General features: G+C 44.3%; 1 protein-coding gene across 4 annotated transcripts in view; it reads right to left on the bottom strand.

Annotated features, from left to right (window-relative positions):
* PDE8B (phosphodiesterase 8B) overlaps positions 1 to 24,845 on the bottom strand; it is a 233,123-nt gene that overhangs the window by 68,092 nt on the left and 140,186 nt on the right. For all 4 annotated transcript variants that reach the window (XM_037143708.2, XM_037143709.2, XM_037143706.2 and 1 more), the window contains exons 7-10: positions 19,402 to 19,480; positions 17,264 to 17,404; positions 15,573 to 15,661; positions 13,501 to 13,561 (exon numbers count right to left, since the gene is read on the bottom strand). In XM_037143708.2, the coding sequence (XP_036999603.2) occupies positions 13,501 to 13,561; positions 15,573 to 15,661; positions 17,264 to 17,404; positions 19,402 to 19,480 (370 nt within the window). The remainder of the gene's footprint in view (positions 1 to 13,500; positions 13,562 to 15,572; positions 15,662 to 17,263; positions 17,405 to 19,401; positions 19,481 to 24,845) is intronic.

The raw sequence follows: 24,845 nt of genomic DNA, 5'->3' as shown, positions 1-24,845 counted from the left end.
ACAAAGATGTGAAAGCTAAATAACGTGTTATTAAGTGATGAATGGGTCAACAATGAGATCAAAGATGAAATCAAAAGATACCTTGAAACAAATGAAAATGAGGATGCAACAATCCAAAATCTATGAGAGACTGGGAAAGCAAACCTAAGTGGGAAATTTATAGTATTACAAGCCTATCTCAAAAGACAATAAAAAGCTCAAATAAACAATCTAACTTTACACTTAAAATACTTGAAAAAGAACAACAAACAAAGTGCATAGTAGAAGGAAGGAAATAATTAAGATCAGAGCAGAAATAAATGAAATAGAGTCTAAAAAAATGATATAAAAGATCAATGAATCCAAGAGCTGGTTCTTCGAAAAAATGAACAAGACTGACAAACCTTTAATCAGACCCTTCCAGAAAAAAAGAGAGAAGACCCAAGTAGGTGCAATCAGAAATGAAGGAGGAGGAATTACAACTGACACCAAAGAAATACAAAGGATTGTAAGAAAATATTATGAACTACATGCCAACAAACTGGACAATCTGGATGAAATGGATAAATTCCTAGAAACATACAATCTTCAAAAACTAAATCCAGAAGAACTAGAGAATGTGAATAGAGAAATTACACCTAAGAAAATTGAAGTAATGATTGAAAAACACCCAACAAACAAAAGGCCTGGACTGGATGTCCTCACAGGTGAATTTTACCAAACATTCTGAGAAGAACTAACACCTCTCCTTCTCTAACTACTATACTTCAAAAAATTCAAGAGGAGGGAAGTCTTCCAAGCTCATTTTACAAGACCAGCATCCTAATTCCAAAATCAGATGAAGACACCATAAAAAAATTATAGGCCTATATTTCTGATAAACATAGAGGCTAAAATGCTCAACAAAATATTAGCAAACCAAATATAACAATGCATCAAAAAATATATACCATGATCAAATGGGATTTATTCTGGGAATGCAAGGGTGGTACAACATTCAAAATCAGTAAATGTGATCCACCACATAAACAAAATGAAGGATAAAAACCACATATCAATAGATGCTGGAACAGCAGTTGATAAAATCCAGAACCCATTTATAATAAGAACTCTCAGAAAAATTGAATTAGAGGGAACATACCTAAACATAATAAAGTCCATGTATGACAAACTCACTGCCAGCATCATACTCAATGGGCAAAAACTACAAGCATTCCCCTTAAGATTGGGAACAAGACAGGATGTCCACTTTCACCTCTCTTAGCCAATATAGTACTGGAAGCCCTAGCCACAGCAATCAGGCAAGAAAAAGAAATAAAAGGCATCCAAATTGAAAAGGAAGAAGTAAAACTGTCTGTATTTGCAGATGATGTGATGCTGTGTAGTACATAGAGAACCCTAAAGATTCCACCAAGAAACCATTAGAACTGATACATGAATTCAGGAAAGTAGCAGTATAGAAAATTAATATCCAGGAATCAATTGCATTTTTATATGCCAATAATGAACCAACAGAAAGGGAAATTAAGAAAACAATCCCATTCACTATTTATTCAAAAATATTAAGATACTTAGGAATAAACCTAATCAAGGATATAAAAGACCCATACTCAGAAAATTATAAGACACTGAAGAAAAAAGCTGAAGATAAAATTAAGTGGAGGTGCATACTTTGTTCATAGGTAGGAAGAATTAACATTATTAAAATGTCCATACTGCCCAAAGTAATCTACAGATTCAATAAAATTCCTATCAAGACTCCAATGACATATTTTATAGGACCAAAATATTTCAAAAATTTATATGGAACCATAAAAGGCCCTGCATAGCAATAGCAATCCTAAGAAAGAACAAAGTTGGAGGAATCACACTATATAATACCACACTACACTACAAGGCTATAGTAACCAAAACAGCCTGGTACTGACATAAAAACAGACACATACATCAATGGAACAGAATAGAAAGCCCAGAAATAAACACACACCTTTGTATTCAATTAATATTCAACAGACGAAGCCAGCACATACATGGGCTAAAGACAGTTTATTCAATAAATGGTGTTGGGAAAACTGGACAGGTACGTGCAGAAAAATGAACTTAGACCCTTATTATACCACACACAAGAATAAATTCAAAATGGATCGAAGACTTAAATGTTAGACCCAAAACCATAAAAAATCATAGAAGAAAACATAGGCAGCAAAATCTCAGACATTGCTTGCAACAGTATTTTATCTGAGATATCTCCCCAGGCAAGGGAAACAAAAGAAAATATTAAAAAATGGAACTATATGAAACTAAAAAAATTTTGCACAGCTAAAGAAAACATCAACAATTATTTTTTTAAAAACTCTGCAGAATGGGAGAACATATTTGTCAATACATCTGATAAAAGATTAATATCCAAAATTTATACAGAACTTAACACCAAAAAAATCCAATTAAAAAATGGGAAAAGGACCTGAATAGACACTTCTCTAACATACAGATGGGCAATAGACATATGAAAAGATGTTCAATGTCACTACGATGTTTAATGCAAATTAAAACCACAGTGAGATATCATCTTACACCTGTCAGAATGGCATTCATCAATAAGTCAACAAAATAGCTATAATCAGTAAATCAACAAACAAGTGCAGGTGAGAATTTGGAGAAAGCGGAACCCTTCTGCACAGTTGGTAGGAATGCAGACTGGTGCAGCCACTGTGGAAAGCGGTACTGAGGTATCTCAAAAAATTAGGAATGGATCTGCCTTTTGACTCAGTGATCCCACTTCTGGAAATATATCTGAAGGAACCTAAAACACTACTTCAAAAGAACATAAGCACCCCTATGTTCACTGCAATGTTGTTCACAATTGTTAAAATATGGAGGCAGCCTGAGTGTCCATCAACAGATGAATAAAACAACTATAGAACATAAACACAATGGAATACCACTTGGCCATATAAAAGAAGAAAATTTTACCCTTTGCAACAATATGGATGGACATGGAGAACATTATGCTAAGTGAGATAAACCGGTCAGAGAAAGACAAATACCATATGATTTCACTCATATGTGGAAACTAGTGAACAAACTGAACTAACAAGCAAAATAGAGACAGACTCAGATAGAGAACAGGCTGCCAGCTAGTGGCGGGGGCTGGGGCAAGGTTAGGAGGTGGAGGGATTGAGGAAAAAGGACTTGTGGGCACAGACAACAGTGTAGTGGCTGCAGGGGCAAGGGGCACAGGGGACTAAGTGGTAATAAAAAACAATACAATAAATAAAAAAATAAGAATTTAAGACCCAGTCAAAAAAAGGAAAAACACTCTATTATTTCATTTATATGTGGAATTTTAAACCCAAAACGAAATAACCAAGCTCACAGGTACAGAGGACAGACTGGTAATTGCCAGAGGCGGGTGTGTGGGGTGGATGAAATGGGTGCAGGGGTCAGAAGACACAAACTTTCAGTAATAAGTTCAGGGAAGTAACGTACAGCATGACAATTGTTAACAATGCTGCACTGCATGTTTGGAGGTTGCTAAGAGAGCTGATCTTAAATGTCATTACAAGAAAAAAGTGTAATTGTGGTGACAGATGTCAATAAACTTACTGTGGAGAGCATCTTGTGGGTTATACACATAATAAACCATTACGTTGTACACCTATCACGAATACAATGCTATATATCAGTTTAACTAAAAAAAAATCTGTGCCAATACAGATATATTGTGATCTCAATTAAATCACAAATACAGATATAAATTTTTTGGTTTTTATCCATATGAACTCTAACTTTTCTGATCATATTTTCCTACAATAAATATCTCTGTTCAGAATTTTCCATGGGTTTGTTATAGGATGAATTTCAAGATGCAAATAGCTAACATGCACATAAATATAAATTAAAATTGTTTGGAAAATTCAACTTCAGCTCCATTGTACAGTCCATTCCCCTCTGTTTTTTCACCTCCTACCTGTCCCCCTCCAAGGAGAAGTGCTTTATAAACACCTGCTGACAGGCAGAAAGGACAGAACGAGGGACTGAACCGGGCAAAGGAACCCCACCCTGTGCAGGACTGACAACCCGGGGCATGCTGCCCAGTTGGCCACAAGGGCCGAGCCTCTACAAAAGGGTGAGGGTGCCATGTCTTCCTGAAATGAGGCAGGCCCCTCCCCCACCCAGCTCAGGGTAGGTGCATATGCCCAGGATGTTCTCAGTTTGCCCTCCCCTCATCAGCCAGGTGACTCCGGCTCAGCTTCAGCCCCCAGGCCCCTAGGGCTTCATGAAGCTGTGGAGACTGGCTCACTACCACAAAGGCAGCCACCACCAATGCCAGGCAGGAAATTGTCTCTCTCTCCTTGGAGTCAAGACCTTCCACACACATAATCCTGTATCATGTATTCTCCGTGTCCCTGTTGGTCCACCGTCCCCACTGGGAGCTCCTTTTTGTCTGCACCTTCAGACACGCGGCAGGTATCCCATTTGTGTCTGCTCAGGGTCTGGCTGTTCTAGTGAGATTTCTTGGGGAAAAATGCGGTTATGCAATATTAGAGGCCTTTCTTTAAATAGCTTCACATAAATGTCTACTAAAGCTAACTGGAAAATTTTTGTTTATTTAGTGGCTTTACCAAATACGTCAGCAAGTATTTGGGACGCCCACAGTGAGCAGAGTATGTATGCACAAGCCCAGTGTCACGGTAACACTGATCACGTAAAATACGCTTCTCAACATGAGCAGCTGCTCTCAGGAAAATGAGGTCGTGCTTCCAGCAGCAGCATCCTTTTCTCCGGCTCCCTTCTAAGAAGTCATGCTTGGGTGTGTGTCTCGGGAGAATGTGGCAAAATGCTTTGTCACAGCACCTGACACACATACTTATACAGTGGCCACATACAGATCAAAACTCTACCAGTAATAATAACTTGGGGCTACATAGGGCTACATCTTTTATTTCCTATGTGTTCCAAAGGTTATCGTGTTAGGGAGAAAAAATGAGTTTTCAAAAGAATTTCCTGATGTTTACTGGACACACACAGTGGGTACAAACTGCCCCAAAGCAGTGTGAGATGAATGGTCCAACAGGTGATGCAGACAGTGTCACTGTCACCTCCTTAGTGGACAGAGACACAGTCGGCAGGTGTGGCAAGATCTTCTTGGAGTAACAAGCTGGTCTGAGTCCTGAAGGACGAGGCAGTGGCACAGGGTGCACACCACTCACAAGCACATGCCGGATATCAGGTATTGGGTACTTAGGACAACCTGGAAACCTGGTTTTGGCACTAGGGTTATCGATGAGCAGAAATCAGCAAGTGATTCCATGTACCTTTCTCTCCTCGCTCCCTGCATCAGCCGCCCTCTCTTCTCCCGGTTTCATGGAGAACGCCATGAAATATTAGACAGTCTCAGTCATCAGGACCCTGCTCCGCCACATGCTAGAAAAGTCCCCAAATCATGAAAAGGCCCGTCAGCCAAGCCTCCTGGCAGGAAGGGTAGAATTGGAGGGGCTGGTATGGAACTTGGCAAATGTGGGGAGAGTAGAGACCCGGGGGCATTCGGGGCAAGGAGACATGCGAGAGAAGGCCAGTCGGGAAGGTGGGAGACTGGAGTGGGGCCCCGGGGCAGTGGGCAGCAGCCTGTCCGAGGCATGCTGCCCCAGGCTCCTCACCATCCACTCAGGTGCTCCAGAGAGTGAGAACTGGCTTTCTGCTGCAGTGTGGGAACTAGTGGACGGTTTCCCCACCTCTTCCCAAACGTGCTCCTCAGCACGTCCCCCTTGTCTCCTGGGAGGCTCAGTAGTCAGTCTGCAGCTGACTCACTGGCAGAAACTACACCACGTGCACAGCTGGTTGGTTCCTTTATCACGTGTGCAAGGGCGTGGGAGCTGGATTCCTGGTAAGATTTATCGTGGAGGAAATGGCTGGACCAGAAATATTGTGGGAGCCACAAATGTAAACCACATATATAATTTTGAATTTGCTAGTAGTCACATTAAAAAGTAAAAACGAAAACCAACAGGAGAAATTAACCTTAATACTTTAAGGCCAATATGTGTAAGATGTTATCATTTCAACATGTGATCAATATGAGACAGAATTTTCATGAGATAATTTGCCTTCTGTTTCATACGAAGTGTCTGACATCCAGCATGTGGTTTACACTTACGGCACGTCTCCATCTGACTAGGAACGTCAGTACTGGACGGGCTGGTCTGGGGCACAGGCTGGGTGTGGCAGGAGCAGAGCTGAGGGTCCTTTTCGATACCAGGTCCCGAGAAGCCTGCGTCAGGCCCTCATACTCGGGATGGGGAGGCTGGAGGGCAGAAGTGGAAACAATCCTTTCTGACTACATTTAACCCAGAACAGACACTGCTCAGGTCTTGAAGCAATTCATCTTGTCCAGTAGCTCTTAAACTTTAGAGTGAATTAGAATCCCATGGAGGTCTTTATTAAAACAGTCTGCACAGGCCCACCCCCAGAGAGGTTCTGTAGGTCTGACTTTCCAATTCTAACAAATTCCTGGGGCAGCTGCTGTTCCAGGGCACCACACTTAGAGAACTTCCAATTTTGTGTAACAGTTGGCCAATGAATAACTTTCCTAGACAGCTTTTCCTACTGAGTGCTCGGTGTACTTCTCTTTGACTACCTCCCTTGGTGGTGAACTCACTACCCACTAAGGCTACCAATTTTGGTCAATCTAATAAATCTTCCCCATACTGAGTCTAATCTGATCCCTTAAAACTTTCTACAGCTTTGGCCTTCAGGGCTCAGTCCCTTCTTCCCCACATGAAGCATTCACAAAACTGAAGACTGTTCTCTGCCCCCTCTGCTTCCAGCTACTCCGTACCCTTTGCAACTTGTACACACTTCTGACAGACTTAGTCTTATTATTACAGTAAAGCTCTATTTTTCCTAATCTTTACAGCAATTTCAAGATTAAATAGCTTACTATAAAACAAAATATTGATGAACCTCCAAAAGTTTATCTGAAAGCAAGATTTCATCATTGCAAACTTCGCCAATTTGGCGCCCATTTTTGCCTTTTCCATTTGAAAGTATGACGTATTTGAAGGTGCTTTGGAGTCAGTGACTCCCAAATGTCTGTCCCCAGACTGATTTCAAGCTGTGACAATGTTCATATCAGTCTGCAATGGGAGAGACCCGTTTCACCACCAAGCCAGATTCATTCAAGTTAAACAGCTATTCTTCATTTAGAGATTATGCCCTTCCTATTTTTTCTTGGCTAAAACAACCATCCTATCATGAAATAAAGGTGACAACGTGGTCAATAGCATTCCAAAGGCAAGAGTTCTCTGTTTTCAAGCTCTAAAGCCCTGTACAATATCCAGGTCAGGCTGGTCTCATTTGGCTCTTAGTGCTTCTCAGATAAGAGCAAATTCAAGGAGTTCATCATCATCAAGCCCTTATTATATGAAATGTTAAAGGGACTTACCTAAGAAGATAAAAAAGATGAACAGAGAAAGGACAGCAAACTCACAGTTATTAACAACCACACCTAAAACAAAAGCAAACTAAGAGGACAGCTAGATCAGGAGCAGAACCATAGAAATGAAGATTACTTGGAGGGTTAGCAACAGGGGAGTAGGAGAAGGAGAAGGGGGAGAAGGTACAGAAAATAAGTAGCATAGACGGTAGGTAGAAAATAAATAGGGGGGAGGGAAATATTAGTATGGGAAATACAGAATCTAAAGAACTTGAGACACGTGGTCATGAACTAAAGGGGGGGAATGGTGGGGGAGGGGTGTGCAGGGTAGAGGGGAATGAAGGGGGGAATAGGACAACTGTAATGGCATAATCGATAAAATATATTTTTTAAAAAATCAGCTTCTGTCTTGCAGCCCTGAGTGGCGGGAAGACAGAGCTCTTCCTCTGAGCCGGGCCACAGACCTTCCCCTGCTCTAACCCCATGGAACAGGGAGTCTTTTTGGGAGCTGCTCTTTGTGTGGGCCACGCTCCCTGAATCCACAAGAAAACCACTTCCTCTCACCAGACATGAGACTTCTGCACCTCCCCGAGGCTTCCCCATGGCCCATGCATTGTCTCTCTGTGAGAAGGGGACCAGCTGATTAAACCCATATCACCCACTACAGCCCTGCCTTCTTACCTGCTGGCTTCCCCTACTCTTTTTCAGGGCTCCTAACCCGCCACCGGCACACTGGCTTTTGGGAGTACTCTGCTGGCCAGGGCTCAGAGGAGAAACTGAGAAGGGAGATGCACTGTGATTCGGCTGGGGGTGGGCACTGTGGAGGTAGCAGTGGTGAGGCTCCCTGCTTTGACCAGGCTAGTTTCGGGGAAGCTGGTACAAAGTCAGGGATTCTGGAAGCCTCCCTGGTCCTACACAAATCTGACTCGAGGACCAGATCCCTGAAATTCCACTGAGTCATACATTTGGATTTGAATTTGCATCTCAGAAAAAGGCAATGGTCTCAGAGAAACTAGGTCCCCACAGTTCTGAACCAGGGTGCAGGAGTTGGCTGGAAGGCAAGGGGTGCCCAAGGAAGTGTGTGTGCATGGAGAGAGAGACTTCCAGGAGGCCAGGCAGACTGTCCCTGGCCTAAGAAAGTGAGAGATCGGAAAAAGAAAATTATCTTCTAGAAATGGGTTCAGCTAACTTTTTCTGTAAAGGTCCAGGGAGTAAACACAGCAGGCCCCTGCACAAATAGTGCCCCCATTTTATTACAAGATCTTTTATTACAAAATCACAAGCATATAATTCTGCAACATAACAATATCAAACTCAAGCACACCATATGGCATTTTAGGTGAAATGTTCAAATTAAAACTATAAATTATTACACTCATATCATTACCCTACCAACCACACTCAAGCAAGCCTTACTTCTGCCGGACCCTGTATTTTAGGCTTTGCAGGCCATATGGTCTCTGCTATAACTGTACTTATGTAGCCACAGTACTATGTAACAAGGGCGCATGGTTGTGTCCCAATAAAGCTTTATGTACAAAACAGGCCACATTTGGCCTGCAGGTTGTAGCTGACACCCAAAAATATCCTAGCCAGTCTCCGTGGGCCTGTGTTTAGTGCTTCTCTGGTGTTAGGCTCTATCTCCCCACACTGTGCTCTAGAAATGTATCCTGTTTACCTGTCTGTAACCCCTATGGCTTCTAGGGCAGAGACTTTGTGTCCCTGGTGGCAGCACAGAACAGGTTTCAATACATATTTGAGGAGAAAGCGGGCCTGTGGCAAAGGTAGAGACTGTATTTATAGCAGACCAACCTCACTGAGCATTTCCGGCCTGTTGGCAAAGAGCTACAGGTTCACAGAGGAAAGGAGACTTTTGTTGCTGACAAGCATCGCCAGAAGACAGCAGCCCGGCTTACAGTCTCATTCCTCATTACAATGCAAACCCATGGCTAAGTTCTGACATCAGAGCTAGACCCCAGAAAGCAGTACCACCGGAACCACCTGCGTGCAGACTGATTGCTTCCCCACCGCTCCCCCACACCCCAGGGAGCCCTTTCCATCACAAAACCATCACCATTCACTTCAGCCACTCAATGAGGAAAAACACTGTGGTTAGCCAGGGATATAAAAATTCTTTGTTATTGGCAAATCTAAGTGTCTCTCTAGGCCTGTACAGCACCATTAGGTGACGTCAATGACTCAGGGTATCTGAGCTCTGAGTTTCCACTATTCTCAGAACAGCAGCTAATTCATGGCAGTAACGACGTTTCTATTTAGAGCCTCAGAAAAGAAGAAGTGGGCCTTCGATTCCGCATCCCTCAGTCCTGTGCTGTGGGCTTGGCTGCTCTTCTGGGAAGCAGGGGGCAGGAGGACAGGACCTGGACATTCAATTCCCTTCAAGCTAACCAATAGTTTGAAGGCCTACTGTGTGTCAGGAAGCATGTGCAATTGAAGACAAGCATGTGCTAGTGACCCCACTGGAGAGGAGAGGGCAGTTACGCATGCCAATAGCCGTGATAATGGTAAAGAAGGCTCTTTGGGGACTTGAGGAAGGAGATGGGACTTGATGTTTCTTGGGCTAGGCTGTGAAGGCCTGGCAGAATTTGGGCACGTGGAGTTGCAAGGAGACTGGTGACAGGGAGACTGGGGGTCCCATTCATTTAGTGAGAAAGAGAGGAAGGGGTAGGAAGAAGGCTAGGTCAGCGGGGGAAGGCTGTGCTTGGTTCGGACATAAAATGAATGTACGTGGCTCGTTTCTAGCATGAACGCTCAGCACAGCCCATACGGGCTGGTTTGTGCTGCTTGGCTTCAGTGGTTTTTCTGTGACGAGGCACCAGGATTTCCTGCACCTCTCCCCTTCCTGTGTCAGCTCCCATGTGATCCCCTCTTCCTCCTGGGCTGTCCAAGCTTTGCTGGTAAAAGGACTTTTTTCCCTATGAAAGTCAGTTTCCTTCTTTTGCCATTGGTCTTCCAAGGACTTGGCTCTCTGAGTGACTTGGTGGTATTTACTGAAAATTTCCTGATTCCAGATAAAATTCTTAGTGCAAAAGAAGGAATTTCATATTGCACAAGCATATTTCAATTTCAAAGCACATGATTGCTTTGGCTATTCTAGAATATTTTGCCAGAATAGCTAAATGAATCTCGAGAAAGAAGAATAAAGCTGAAGGCACACACTTCCTGATTTTGAGCTATATTTCAGAACTATAGAATCAAAACAGTATGGTATTAGCACAAAAACATACACAGAGCTCAGTTGAACTGAATAGAGAGCCCATAAGTAAATCAATGTATAGATGATCAATTAATTTATGACAGAGGAGCCGAGAATATACAATGGAGAAAAACAGTCTCTCCAATAAATCATGTTAGGAAAACTGGACCCCTTTCTTAACACCATACATAAAAATCAACTCAGAATGGATTAAAAACAGATATAAGATCTGAAGCCACAGAAGACAAAAACATAGCAAAGAAATCCCTTCATGGTTTGGTGATGGGTTTTTGGACGTGACACCCAAAGCAGAGGTGATAGAAGCAAAAATAAACATGTGGTACTGCATCAAACACAATGGCTTCCCACGGCAATGGACACCACCAACAGAATGGAAAGGAAACCCACCAAAGGAGAAAAAATATTTACACATCATATACCCGATAAAGGGTTTATAGCCAAAATATATGAAAAACTCAGACGACTCAACAGCAAAACACACAATCCAATTAATCCCGATGGGCAGAGGATCTGAGCACAGTTGACCCTTGAACGCTGGAGTGGTAAGAAGCACCGCCACGTGCACAGTAAAAAAGTCCCTGCATAAATCAAGTTGGTCCCCCGCCATACGTGGATTGCCACCCATGAGTGGGAAAAGTCAGACATTTTTCCTCAGGAGATGTACAAATGGCCAACAAGTATATGAAAAGGTGCTCAACATCACTGATCTTCAGGAAAATTGCAAATGAAAACTAACATATTAACTCATGCTGTTAGGCTGGCTACTATCAAAAAGACAAAAGATAAGTGTTGGCAAAAATGTGGAGAAAAGGTAACCCCTCTGCACTGTTGGTAAGAATGTAAATTGGCACAGCTACTGTGGAAATTATAGGGTGGTTCCTCAGAAAGGTTAAACATAGAACTACAATATGATCCAGCAATTCCACTTCAGCGTAACTATCCAAAGGACATGATAAATGTCCTTTACTGGAAGCATTACTTACAATAGCAAAGACATGAAAGTAACCCAAGTGTCCATCAACAGATGAATAAAGAAAGTGAGGTATTTAGCTCTGGCTGGTGTAGCTCCGTAGACTGAGTGTGGGCTGTGAAGTAAAGGGTCACGGGTTTGATTCCCAGTCAGGGCACATGCCTGGGTTGCAGGCCAGGTCCCCAGTGGGAGGTACGTGAGAGGCAACCACACATTGATGTTTCTCTCTCCATCTTTCTCCCTCCCTTCTCCTCTCCCTAAAAATAAATAAAATCTAAAAAATGTGTAAAAAATGAGGTATTTATGTAAGTGTACACACACACACACACACACACAGCCCCCGGTAAGTCTTCACTTACCACCACTGATAGGTTCTGCAACTGGAAGTGAAACCACGTGTGACAAATTTTACAAAGTATCTCATCAACATTATAATGAAGCAACACTGCACAAAATTATTCAAAGACCCATGTAAATAATAATCTAATACTACTCTGCCATAACAAAGAAGGAAATCCTGCCACTTGCAACAACATGGATGGACCTCAGCCAAAATGAAATGAGTCAGAGACAAATACCATATGATATACTTATGTGTGGCATCTAAAAAAGTAAAAATTAAAAAAAAAACAAAACTGAACTCATAGATACAGAAAATAGACTGGTGGTTTCCAGAGATAAGGAGGGTAAATGGGTGAAGGGGGTCAAAGGTACGAACTTCCAGGAGCAAGGTAAGTACGTCACGGGGTTGTAACGTGCCTCACGGTGACGTAGTTAACGATGCAATACTATGATGGATACTTGAAAGTTGCTAAGAATAGACATTAGACGTTCTCATCACAACAATCACATCTGTAACTCTCTGTGGTGACGAATGGGATCATTCTGCCGCCTGTGCAAATAGATACCTCTTGACTTTGATGCCTTAGTGGACTTGAGCTCTGACTTGCAGGCCTCATGCAGGCTCCTGCACTCGGCCCCACCTCCCTTTGAGGTGGGAGCCCTCTTCTCCCGGGGGTCGGGGGTGGAGCCCAGGCACCTCTGGGTCCTGCCGTCCCCCCCCTTTATTTCTTTGCCTGGCCAGGCTTCCCCTTCTAATCGTACACTTGACAAGTCTCCAACATGTTCCACCAGAACGGACTATGGTCCTGTCTTTCACATCCTTTAGATGCACTGCCTCTCCATTTAAAGTCCTCGTCTAAGTCAAAGGACACGTTTTATGCTGTCGAAAACAGATAATTAACAATTGTTCGTTCAGTACTTTTCAGTCAACAAACTTTAAAGCATGAAGTGAAAAATACGCATAATCCAACATTAAAAGTATAAATCAAAAAGGAAAAATACCAATGTTGTTCTCTACAATAAAACTTTCTAAAAAGGAAGGTTCTTAAATATAGAAACTGATTAAAATTCTTTTACTGCAGAAGACAATGCTAAAATATATTGTTCTGCATGATGTAATGGTAAAAAAAAATCACAGTACTAATTCAGGATGATTCCTGTTTTGGATATAAATTTATAAGGGTGAAACATTACAATGCACATACATTTTTTATTGGCTTAAGAAATTAAGATAGAAAAACAGAAGAGTTCTTATTTGGAGGAGGAATTTTATGCTTTCATAAAATATTAGTCTGGAGTTGCACAGCCACAAGCTAAATCATAAGTGATATGCATCACCAAGATGGCAGCACAGGCTTGCAGGGGGTTTGGGGTTTGTTTTTTTTTTTTTTTACTGTTTGCCAAAGGAGTTGAATTTTGCTATAAGCCTTCTGAACTTGCAACCACAGAAGATATGGAGAAAGACAAGCGGAGAACAGTGGTGAGGACATAATGCAGGGTCAGGCTGACAAAGCAAACGAAGCAAGCTGCATACTGTACCTGCTTGTTATTGTCAGTGGTACAACACAGTTTCTTGAGGGAGACAAAATGCCTAATTTTCCTAATAACATAAATAATTAGTTATTAGTGAGTCAGATACAAGATGATTCAACAAATCAGCAAGTGAAAACATCAACAGAAACTTTTTAAAGCAAAACTTGAAGGTCTATTCTAAAGCAGATTCAAAATTCAAACAAAATCCAATCCACAGAAAATGCATTTCCACACACAGCCCACACATGGCTTCAGAAACCGGGCTTTCCTCTTCATCACCACTGGCTGGGAACATTGTCCTAATGGGGATTTCACTTTGCAACTGACTCCTGAGGCTTCGCTCCTCACTGTCTTCAGTGATAGGATGAAATGCTACTCCAGAAAAAATTGGCTTTAATTCTGCTGACACCAATAATTTTATAGCTTATATAGAAGGCAAAAGACTCATTTGGGCGATGATCAAATTTCAGGGCTATTTTTATATTTAATTTTTCATAGTATGTCACAGCACGGTCATCATAATGGTGGCGTTTTTCAGGCAGAGAAAAATCCTCTTATATCAAGGTCATGGGCAGAATCCCAAAACAGCCTGCAGCCTTGCTCATTACCACGAAGAAGAGACCAGGAAAAGACTACAGGTGCCTCCACCCTGTACAAAACTCAGCTAGAGGTAGATTTTCTAGTGAAAGTAAAGCCGGGAATTCCAGAGGGCTGTGTTAGATTTTATAGTAATGAGTCTCCTCTCTCCCTGTTTGTCTTTGACTCTGTCTCTCTCTCTGGTTCAGTTTTCTCTGGAGAACTTCAAGGAGAGCAAAGAATATACTGGTTATCCTGTAATGAACTTCACTGAATAGTAAGAGGTAAAAACTCCCTACTTTTAATAAGATTTTCTTCTGGTAGCTCAATGCCTAAAATTGGGGGAAAATATAACAGTGTCTGGACAAAAGAACTTCTGTCTTCTCTGTAAAATCAGAAAAATTCATTCTGACGGAAATTATCAGCCATAGCACATGTCCTCGGCCTTGGTCACCTAGCAATTCTGGTCACGCATACGCAGCGTGAATCTCCGCCGGAACTTCCTGAGAGGCTGGCATGAGGATGAGGATAACGTCTGGGGCACTGACAGCTTGGGGGTGGCCACGCAGAGGGCCGTGGGCTCAGGAGAAGGGCCCGGTGCCTCTCTCTGCACTCAGGAGGAGGGTCAGGGACCACCAGTGCCCCCGCCCCCGACACTGAAGCAGAACGACAGGAAATATGAGACGGTGGTCTCTAAACTGAGGGGAAACAATTTTGAAACTGACCAAGCCAGTAAACTCAGAGGGGGAACAGCCTGTGGACACTTGGCTGACCTTATGGAACGTCTTATTTTCTAACCACACAATTTGCAGGCAGTGCGGGCAGCCACAGAGTCACAGGCTTGGCTCTCTTCTCTGGCTACTGGCACAATGACCGCCCCCTTTTCTTTTTCCAAAACTTCACGCCATGGCACACAGCCCTTATAAGCCTGTGCTGTGAGGCTGGTGTTGACCTTCAGACTGGTTTACGAAGGGGCCTCAGTGATGGGCTGCTAGGGGGTCTCACAAAATTACACTGGGAGAAGGAAAAGGAATCGCATATTTGCCTTATCGCTCCCAGAGAAATAGGCTTCTCTGGTGATCTGAGATGAAATGGAATCAGATCACCTCAGCTCTGAATCAGACATACCTTTCTCCACGTAACCATGAACCCGCGGCTTCCTGCCGCCTGGAGAAAGCACAGAGGCTCAAGGAGGGAGGGTTGGCTCCCCCTTGCTTTGCTGTTGACATGAAGGAGGCTGCCCTAGAACTTGAGCTCCTTCAGAGAGTAGTGGGCATAGTGGAACCACAGATGATCAGGTGGGGGTGGGCAGTAGGGGTGAAGCCCATAGCAAGAGAAGACAGAGAGAGGACAAGCCATGTGTGCTGGTCACGTGGCGGTGTCCTTGGTATATACTACGTACAGCCCAAGCCTACCAGATCTGCAGGTCTAACGCTTACTCTGACGTTTCAATAAGCCCACATGGGCCCTCCGACTAAAAGAGTTAACGAGTTTGCTCTCACCCTCCTTGGCCAATCACGGGGGTGATCTTCACGTGCTGCTGGATGCTGTCCCCGGACTTCCGTCTGGCATAGTAAACCCCTTGCCATTCCTACATGGACAAAGAGAGCTCTTAAAATCCTCCGTCGAGGCCAACGTCTGCTCCTACAGAGGGTCTCACCAAGTTGAGCAATAAATTCCCACTTGCTTTCACTGCATTCACCAAACACCACTCTACTGTGGCTTCTGCTGCAAAGCTGTCTCTGTGCGGCTCATGGTCACAAGGCGCGAACACAATTAGATGAACACGTCCACCACCAGGCTGCCTCTCCTGGGTCTCAGGACACTTGACAAGTGGGAAGAGTCCCTGCTCTCTTCCCTACGAGTGTAGTGGCCCCAGCTCAAAGGATTTTTCTGAGAACTTTCCCCAAAATCTTCACAACAGCTCTCATTCTTAAATTACAAATGGGTAATTAGAGGCTCAGATTCTAACTAATGTGCCCATATTGGGAAATGGAGAACGTGGTTTTGAATGCTCACCTTTTAACACTCCTTAAAGCCCATCACCTTTCTACTATACTATTCGGCCAGCAGACAAGACTTCTCTGAGGTCGGGCTGGCTGTTGACAGGGTCCATGCAACAGGCCAAGGGGAGTGTGAAGGGTCCTGCTGTCTCTGGACCTTGGGGAAGTGGCTGGGATGAAGATGCTGGTGACTTCAAGGGGAACCTACCGCCCCTCCACAGTTTCTGGGAGGGAGCAGTTAAATCAGAGCCCGAGCCTTGTCTCTGCAGCCTGTCCTGCTCCTCTCACACAGATGGCCAACTGGCATGAAGAGCGGGGCCCCCAGTGTGCAGCAGTGATCTCAGGGCGGGGGGTGGGGGCAGCTGTGTGGCAGTGTTCTGCTGGGGAGGGGGCACCAGGTGGGTGGCAATGTTCTCGGGGGCCTCCAGCGTGCGCCAGTGTTCTTGTGGCAGTTTTTTTGGAGCACTTGACAACACTCTGTTTTCAGCCTCACCACCCCAAATTTTTAAAATGAATGTTGGCCATCACATATAACCCAAACTTACTTTATTCCTGTGCGCTGCCCCCCCATTAAATGAAGACAATGCTGTCTAACTACTCCACATCAGAGAAAGCGAGGTGAAAGAAACTGCATGCCAGAAAGCACTCCGAATGCTTAAAAGAAAACGCCCAGGCAGCCCCTGCTTGGCAGCGAGCGCCCCTGCTCTGGAGGGGGCGGGGCTGGAGGGAAGGCCCCTCCTGCTCGGCAGCGCCGCCTTCCTCTCCTGGGGCCGAGTGCGAGCCCCTGACATTGCGGAGCAGCAGGGAGAGGTGAGCTGTCCACCCTACGGAGCTGCGATGAGAAGAGAAACGAAAACTGGGCCTGTGTGAATACTGACATCAAATATTTCTATTTCCCCAAACACTGGATAAGCTCCATGGGCGGGACTCTGCTCAGAGATACGAATGCTATTCCAGCAGTGACAGGTGGGATGAAATTTCCTTAAACAAGATCACGAGATTCTCTATCATCACAATAAGCACCAGATTTGCTTGACATACAAAAATCACTCGCTTCGCAAATACAGAAGAGTTTTCATTTAATTGTAACATTATTAAAGAAGCCAGTCTCAAAGACGTGACATAGAAACCCACAGTAGGAGAGAAGGCATCGGGGAGGGTGCGCGGTCTGTCCGGCCGGTTTCACCCACCTTGCCCTTCCTGATACACGTGTTGATGGTGTCGAGGAGGTCTGCCCGGTTCTTGTCGCTTTTGGGCAGCTCGGCGAGTTCTTTCCCCAGGAGCTCGCCCTTGTGGTAGCCCATCATCCTTTCGAAGGCCGGGTTGACATACTGTGAACGGAAAGCGGTTACAGGTCAGTTCAGCGATGCTGCACCCTCTGGAGGAGTGCTTGCCGGGACACAGGGGAACGTGCTGGACTAGCCCAGCCAGGACCACCTCCAACTCCACAGCACAAAGGTCCTTTCAATTTCCCCATTACATCTAACATCCCCTGTTCCACTTCTTCCTCACTGCTCTTGTTTTATCTTCAGAGGGCTGGTAGGTTCTTAAAGGGGCCTGAAAAAGTCCCCAAGAAAAAACCTGCTACCAGCAGAGTCTCCCCCTTCCAGGTGCCCACTGCCCTCAGCCCATTTGCTCCTGCTGATGGTAAAGGCCAGGAGGTGACTAACACCAAGTGACAGTATCGCTGTGCCAGCTCTCGCAGAGCACAGGGTTTCTAGCCATCAGGTGCTCCCTGTAGAATGGAGGACTCTGGTCCCTGTGAAAGGTGCCATCTGTCAGATTCCAAGTGAGGAAGGTGAACACAGAGCAGGGTGCCCCCTTCCTCCTTCATTGCTGGGGTCACCACCAGCAATAAAGGAGGGAGGGGCAAAGCGAAGTTGCTTCATGAAGAGAACCAATTTTTGAAGCCTGGGTACAGGCTGGGGAGATGGGAGATGTGTGCTTGGTCTGCAGTAGATATGTGCCCAGTTTCTCTGTGGTCCAGGGTGCTGCCCCGTGGCCAGGTGGGCCAGCAACAGGCAACAATATGAGGACACTTTCATATCCATCTCAAAGAACAGCCGGAAGAACATTCCATACATACAGGATACCAAACAGGATACCAGGTGGGAAGGCTTTGGAGTCAGAAAAATATGGCCACATATTTTGGTTTCAATACTTTTCACCGGGGCTTTCCCTGAGTGAGTTGCCTGCCCTTAGCATTCCCGTCCCTATGATGGTGCACTGACACCTCTTCCACAGGGTGACTGAATGGAAAACTGATAACCTTACGAGGACGACAATGACAGGGGCTGGGTCCGGTGTGAGAGCTGGGTGTGTCTGTGTGTGCACTGGGGGCGGGGGATGTTACAGGACAGCAAATGCGGGGCCCTGTCTGTCAGGGGCCCACTGGGTTGGACACTGACTGGTCTCCACGGACGGGAGTAAGTGCTCCTCACACTCGGTGCCACTCGGCGAACTGGCTGTGCGTTTCAAGCCCCCCTTTCAGAGTATGTGTGAAGTATAAATGTCTTACTTTGCAACAAAGATAACATGAAGTCATTTCAACAATAGTTTGTCTACTAGTCACACTTCTTTAGGAAGGCGATTTTAGCATCTTAGAATGCTTTATTATCAGAATACAAACTGTAGGCAAATAAATGAGTACCTCTGAAAATATTTTGTTACCAAAATATAGGTAACAAAAGGAGCGGACTCATAGATAGAAAGAACAAATTTGTAGCCACCAGGTGGGAGGGGAATTGGGGGGCTGGGCGAAAAAGGTGAAGGGACTGAGAAGTACAAGTTGATATTTAGAAAACAGTCACAGGATGTAAAGTACAGCACAGGGAATATAGTCAATAATATTGTAATAACTACGTATGGTGCCAGGGGTACTAGACTTATGGGGGATCACTTCATAAATTATATAAATGTCCAACAACTCTGCTGTACACCTGAACTAATACAAAACATTAAAAAAAATTTGTAATTGACAATTTGTCAAATTGTCAAATTGGTAATTGACAAATAAAAAAAGAAAATATCTCATTCCCATAAGCACTTACAAGCATTGGCTGTACAATTCTGATACTTCTGCATAAACACTGTCTTTACAGATGGTGCCAAAAATTTATCCCATCTCTGTCAGGAATCACAGGCTCTGATCCGGATAAATTTTTATTCTTACTGAATGTCTAATTCTTAGCTTAAGTCTATCGTTTTTGAATATGCTGATATTTCTGTCTCCAAAGAAAATGTGCTAAAATGTGAGATTATGGGAAAAGCATAGCTCAGACATAACAGGTTCTGTTCTGACGTCTACAGACAAAAGGCGTCTCCGTACCTGAATCACATGCTCATCACTTGTTATTTCTATGGCTTCATGGCAGTGGTCTAATGCTGTAAACACTGAATTACAGGCCCTGGAAGTTGCAAAAGATCGATGTTAGTTCTGCTCCAAAACCATTAGTGTTTCATCTGTTAATTTATCAAAGTAAACAGTTCCTCAGATGCATTAAAGCTATGTACCTTCAGACACTGCCTTGAGGAAAATAAAACAACCTAGGCTTTCAAACTAGATGAATAAACAAAAGCTTATATTTCTATGTATATGATACAAATAGAAGAATTGTAACCACAAAATCTTCACGGATCATGAAATGAACTACACATATGCTGACAGAGACTTTACTACTGAGACCAGAGAACAAAGATGTGAGGGACTGTGGGTAAGTCCCCTACGTTCTGCACCAATGACGTCCTTCCTGACCGTGCTGTGAATGAAACATAAGCCAAGTTCCCACCAATGAAGAAAACCTGCTTAAGCCCAAATTGGATCTGAGGTAGTCTAGCCTTTTGTAACAGACACAGACATTTCATGTCCTTTCCCTCCAGATCTCAAATAAGCCTTTGCATCAGACCTACTGGCATGAGGAAGGGCAAACACGCCAGACACCCCCTCGCCTGGGTAACGATACAGCTCTGCAGCTGGGCAAGCTTTTTGGTGATCTTGGTTGCATATCTGGAATATCTGAAATCATTTTGATCTCTCATTTCTTGGAAAGAATTTTAACTATCTCCCAAATCTAGACCAACTCCAAATAGAATAAGTTATTTATTGTTGAACAGCAAGTATGTGACTAGTTCTCAAAGCTTTGTTATTTGTACTAGCTGTTTAAAGAATACCAGTGAAGGCTTTCTTACCCATTACAAAAAAAAAATGCTGATTTCCTGGGTTGATGTTTTATGAAGCAAACTATTAAAATGTTATTTATTTTTCCCCCTCTCATAATGGCCTATAACTTTGCCATCCTGTTTGAACTGTTCACAAGGCACAGGGCAGAACAAATGGGGGAGATCTGGTTCTGTGTCCTGCCAGTTATAGGACCTTGGACAACGTTTTATTTTCACTGGCCTTCAGCTGCCTCAACTACAAAATGAAGAGATTACCTAACACATATTTGACAGGAGGTTATAAGAATCAAAACAAGTTACATGAGGCATCTCTCAAAGTACTCAGGACAATGTAAGAATTCAGCACATGGTATTCATTATTTGTAAGATCCCAGAGTACCATTTCTTTGTTCTCTAAGGCTTTCAAAGGCTGTTGGTTAAAAGTGAACCTGTCTTTCCTCATGATTATACCTGAAGTATCAAACCAAGAACCGAAATAACAAACCACTAATAAGTAACTAGGTAACCCATATGGGGAGTGAAGGATTTAGCCCAATGAAAGATGAAAGATAGTGTTCCTACAGTTGCAGAGATAAAGGTATTAACACCAGTGTGGAAGGGTGAGTAAAATAAGTGATTATGATGTGAGTGAGCAGAGGAGACTGCAAACCTAACTCAGCTGAGACTCCTGCTGGGCACAGTCGGATTTCTTTTTCAACTTGCTCCAGGTCTCCTAATGTGGACTGTGTCCTGTCCCAGTAGCATATATCTGTATTTGTAAATATGGTGACTTAAAGTAAGAGAAAAAGGAGACAAGAGGACTTTAAAATTGTTATGAAAGCTGTCACCAAACTGCTGCTCACAAAGAAGCAAGCCACGTCCAGTCTCTCAGTGGCAGGAGCGGTTCCCAGGTGCCGCGACCCCAGGTGGGCACCACAGGAAAGCGCTGCCTGTTCTCCAGAGCTGGCCGTCTCAGGCACACCCTCCGCGGGCTGGTTCCTCAACTCTGGAGGCTGCCAAATTAAGCTCTACAGCATTTTAAGTAGTGAATTCCTCTAATACATATTAAATGATAAATTCCTCTTTTGTCCAAGTATCTTTTCTAAGTGCCCGTGCGTCTCATCTAAGTATGTATACAGGTACTACTGTTTTCGTCAACTTCAGAGGCTACTTTATACAAGATCTTAGCTCCAATCTCCAAAATTTATCTATTAAACAGTCACTGTATGATTATCCACAAAGTATAAAACTGTCACTAAATATGATGCCCAATGGGACAAAGCAAACACTTATCAGCAGGCGCAGTGAGAGGACCTGGGTGGGACCGGGGGTCACTTTCCCCAGGGGTGACCTCTCCTCCCCCGTGGTGTGTGGGTCGGGGCTTCAGACCAGTTTGGCTGATGGCTCTATATCCAGCAGCAAAACAAGGCAATCGCCCTAAACCATTGTTCCTAGAGCCTGGGAATTTAATTGCTTATATCAATTATTAATACTCTTCACTCAAAAGGGCCCTTGCTTTATTTATTTTCTATTCTTGGGGACCTGGTAACTCTGTGCCTCAAATGTATTTTTGTATCTTTCAGGTCAAGAAGTTGGAAAATTGGAAAAAGCAGCACAAGGAGAAGCAACCTTGGTGTGGACACCCCTGAAGTACAGGTGATGTAACCACTTCCCCTCCCTTCTTAAGGGCCCTCGAAGGTCCAGAGGGCAGGCAAGTGTTACGGAGGCCCGGGTCGAAGTCCGTAGTGGACACGGCAGGCGGTGTGTGGTGGGGTGCGGAGCGCTGCAGACAGCAAAGCAGGACATGGGTCCCGCCGAGAGCCGCTGGCAGCACACCGGGTAGCTGTGATTGCTGGTGTCCAGTCTCCCTGGGTCTCAGTGTTCTCCTCTGTCAGCTGTGGCTGAGGTGGTGGGGCCACACATAATCTCTTGTGTCCCTACAAAAGGGGCTCTAGTCTCCTCAAACAAAACACGTGCACAAACGGAGGCCACCTGGAACGAGGACAGGGCTGCGCAAGGTGGTGGCTCATAGACAGAAGACTCTGAACACAGACCCACATCCTCACAGTGGGCTGGGAGGCCCAGGGTGGGAGGCGTGGAGGCCACATGGGGTCACAGGGTTGCTGTGACTTGGGGTCAGCACCTTCCCAGGCAGTGATGCATCGGGCCAGTCACTCTCAGCCTCCACAGGTGGGTTTCTCCCGTGACACAATGGCTGTCATGCGGAGCCCACGTGTCGATCGGCACTCCAGACATGCCTCTTAACACTAGAGAGCTGCACTGTTCCACGGAATACAAAGTTTTGCCCGTTGTTTAGAAACCGATTGTTTCTAAAACTGAGGCCTGCTACATACTTCTTAAGACCTGGAGAAAAATAAGCATGGTGTTTGGGTGTACTCCAGGATAACAGACATCAGACTAACGGTGACACATGGCTGGCACTGCATTAGTATGAACTGATCAGCTTCAACTCCCAGTAAGTAGAGAAATCCTATCTGTGTTTTGGTAACAAAGTTCTTTTCATAATGAAGAGGCACAGAGTCAGAGGTAATGGTCATCTCTTGTCCCCATTTCCCTAGCTAGTCCCTGTTTCATGAATTCTTTTGTCCCATAAAGTGATTCATCAAATGCACCCAGAAATCAGATTTGGTTCTCCTCTTTTTAAAAGTTTTTCTATAAAGTGGAATTTTAAGACTAGATAGTTTTTGTCTGGTCCCACGATCCTGATTGTCCCCCCTGGGTTCAGTCAGTGTGGCTACCACGCATGAAGACCTGGACAGAAGCATCTGCCTTCAGCATCCAACACCATTCTTGCAGTACAGGCTGTCCCTGCAGAATGCCAGCAATGTCACATATTTAGCTGCAGCTGGGGGTGGAATTGCAGGGAAAAGTATTATATAATTAGACTATAATTATTCTGGCATTGTATAATAAAGAGCCTCATTTTCCCGGTCTGCAGCAAGTGGCGGAGCTGCCTGCCTGCCTGCCTTTGGGAGGCAGGTAGAGGCTTCAGAGGTCCTCGGATGCCCTAGGGGGCTGGAGAGGGTCATGGTTTGGGGCCACCATGCCCCCACCCACTGGACCCAGATCTAGTATAGTCAGAGAGCCAAACCACGCACACACCCCCACTCCTCCAAAAAGGGAAAGAAGTTGGAGACGGTGGAGGCATAGCCAGCCAAAAGGCAGCAGAAGAACCGACCACTTTGTCCTCCTCTGGCTTTTTCTTCTGGAGAACTCCACCCCCCCCAACTCACCCCCATCCCCCTTCCCCACCCCGCACAGGGGCAGCTCTCATACTGGTTGCTCATGACTGGGAAGAGATGCTCTTTACCCACCAAGCATCGGCTGGTGTGGGAGGTAAGGGATTAGTGTGCTGGGCAAACCCACCTTCCTGGGGCCACTGCCTGCCTGGGTCAAGTCCATTCACCAGCATCACACTGATTTGTATTAAGAACTTGGCCTTTTTCATTGTGACCAACTGCCTCAGCCAGCTATAGTCAGAGAGGAGTGAGAAGTTATGGGATTTACATAGTGCTAAGTACTTAGAAACTTACTAAGTTCCTAATTTGATAATACCTTGAAAACTTTTCAGTGCCCTGACTCTAAGCAGATTTCATGAGCACAACAGCCAGAGGCCTTTTCTTTATGCCCTTGTGCTGGCTGGGGATGGTTAGTTCCAATCGACAGACCTGTCTCTGCCCACACACCTTACAGGTGGACATGGCACCTTCTGACACCTCACATGTGTCATCAATGTAATGTTGCCTATGAAATCTCAGTTATTTAAAATACAAGGAGGAAACTACCTACCGAAGCAATAAGGTACCTGTTCATTTTTGTTGGAGATAATATACAATAAAAGATTTAAATCAAAATGAAGTCCCTCTTTTTCTAATTCTATTAATTGTGAAAACATCTAAAAAAAACAAACACAGCCTTTTTACCCTCATAAAAATAGTAAAGAGCCCCAGGAATAAAAATGATGAATGTGCAATAGCAAAAATAATAAATTTCTGAAGTAAAGGCACTGTGACTCTCTTTTAAAATTCTATGAATTTCTCCAAAGCTAACAAATATGTAGCTACAAAGAAACCAAGGGACCTAATTATGTATGTACATATTCCAAAGTCTTTGGCAATATTACTCACCAAAAACTGTTAAAATACCTAAATGTCCATTGTTTGAGATTCTTTTTGAATCTCTCCCACCTAAGAAAGTCACTGTTTATCCACACACTTTGTTTCTTAAAGCTCTCTATCCACCAAAAGGCGCCCTCCTTGGCCACGGTGTACCCAGGAAGACCGACCTTTGTGGATTTATACTAATCCATTTTACTTCCACAGAGCTGAGAATGGAAGAGAAAAAATAATTTTAAAAAGGGGCTTAGTTCCCTTTGAATGCAAATGAAGAACTAAAATAAAAAGTATAATCATTACAGTGAGATGCTATCAGATTTTTTTTTTGAGCCTGACACCATCCTGACCTGTAGTTGACCTGAGAGAGAAAAGCCAGGCCAGGGGCCTTCTGGCATCCGACGGCCTGGAGCTGCTGGGCACTGGCCTCCCAGGGGCCATGAGTTGGGTAGGGCCCCCTCCGTCCCTTCCTCTTTCTCTG

The sequence above is a fragment of the Artibeus jamaicensis genome, unplaced genomic scaffold, assembly GCF_021234435.1.
Source record: "Artibeus jamaicensis isolate MK-2021 breed Jamaican fruit bat unplaced genomic scaffold, CSHL_Jam_final contig_373, whole genome shotgun sequence".
Taxonomy (NCBI): domain Eukaryota; kingdom Metazoa; phylum Chordata; class Mammalia; order Chiroptera; family Phyllostomidae; genus Artibeus; species Artibeus jamaicensis.
This window is presented reverse-complemented; position numbering and strand designations above follow the sequence as displayed.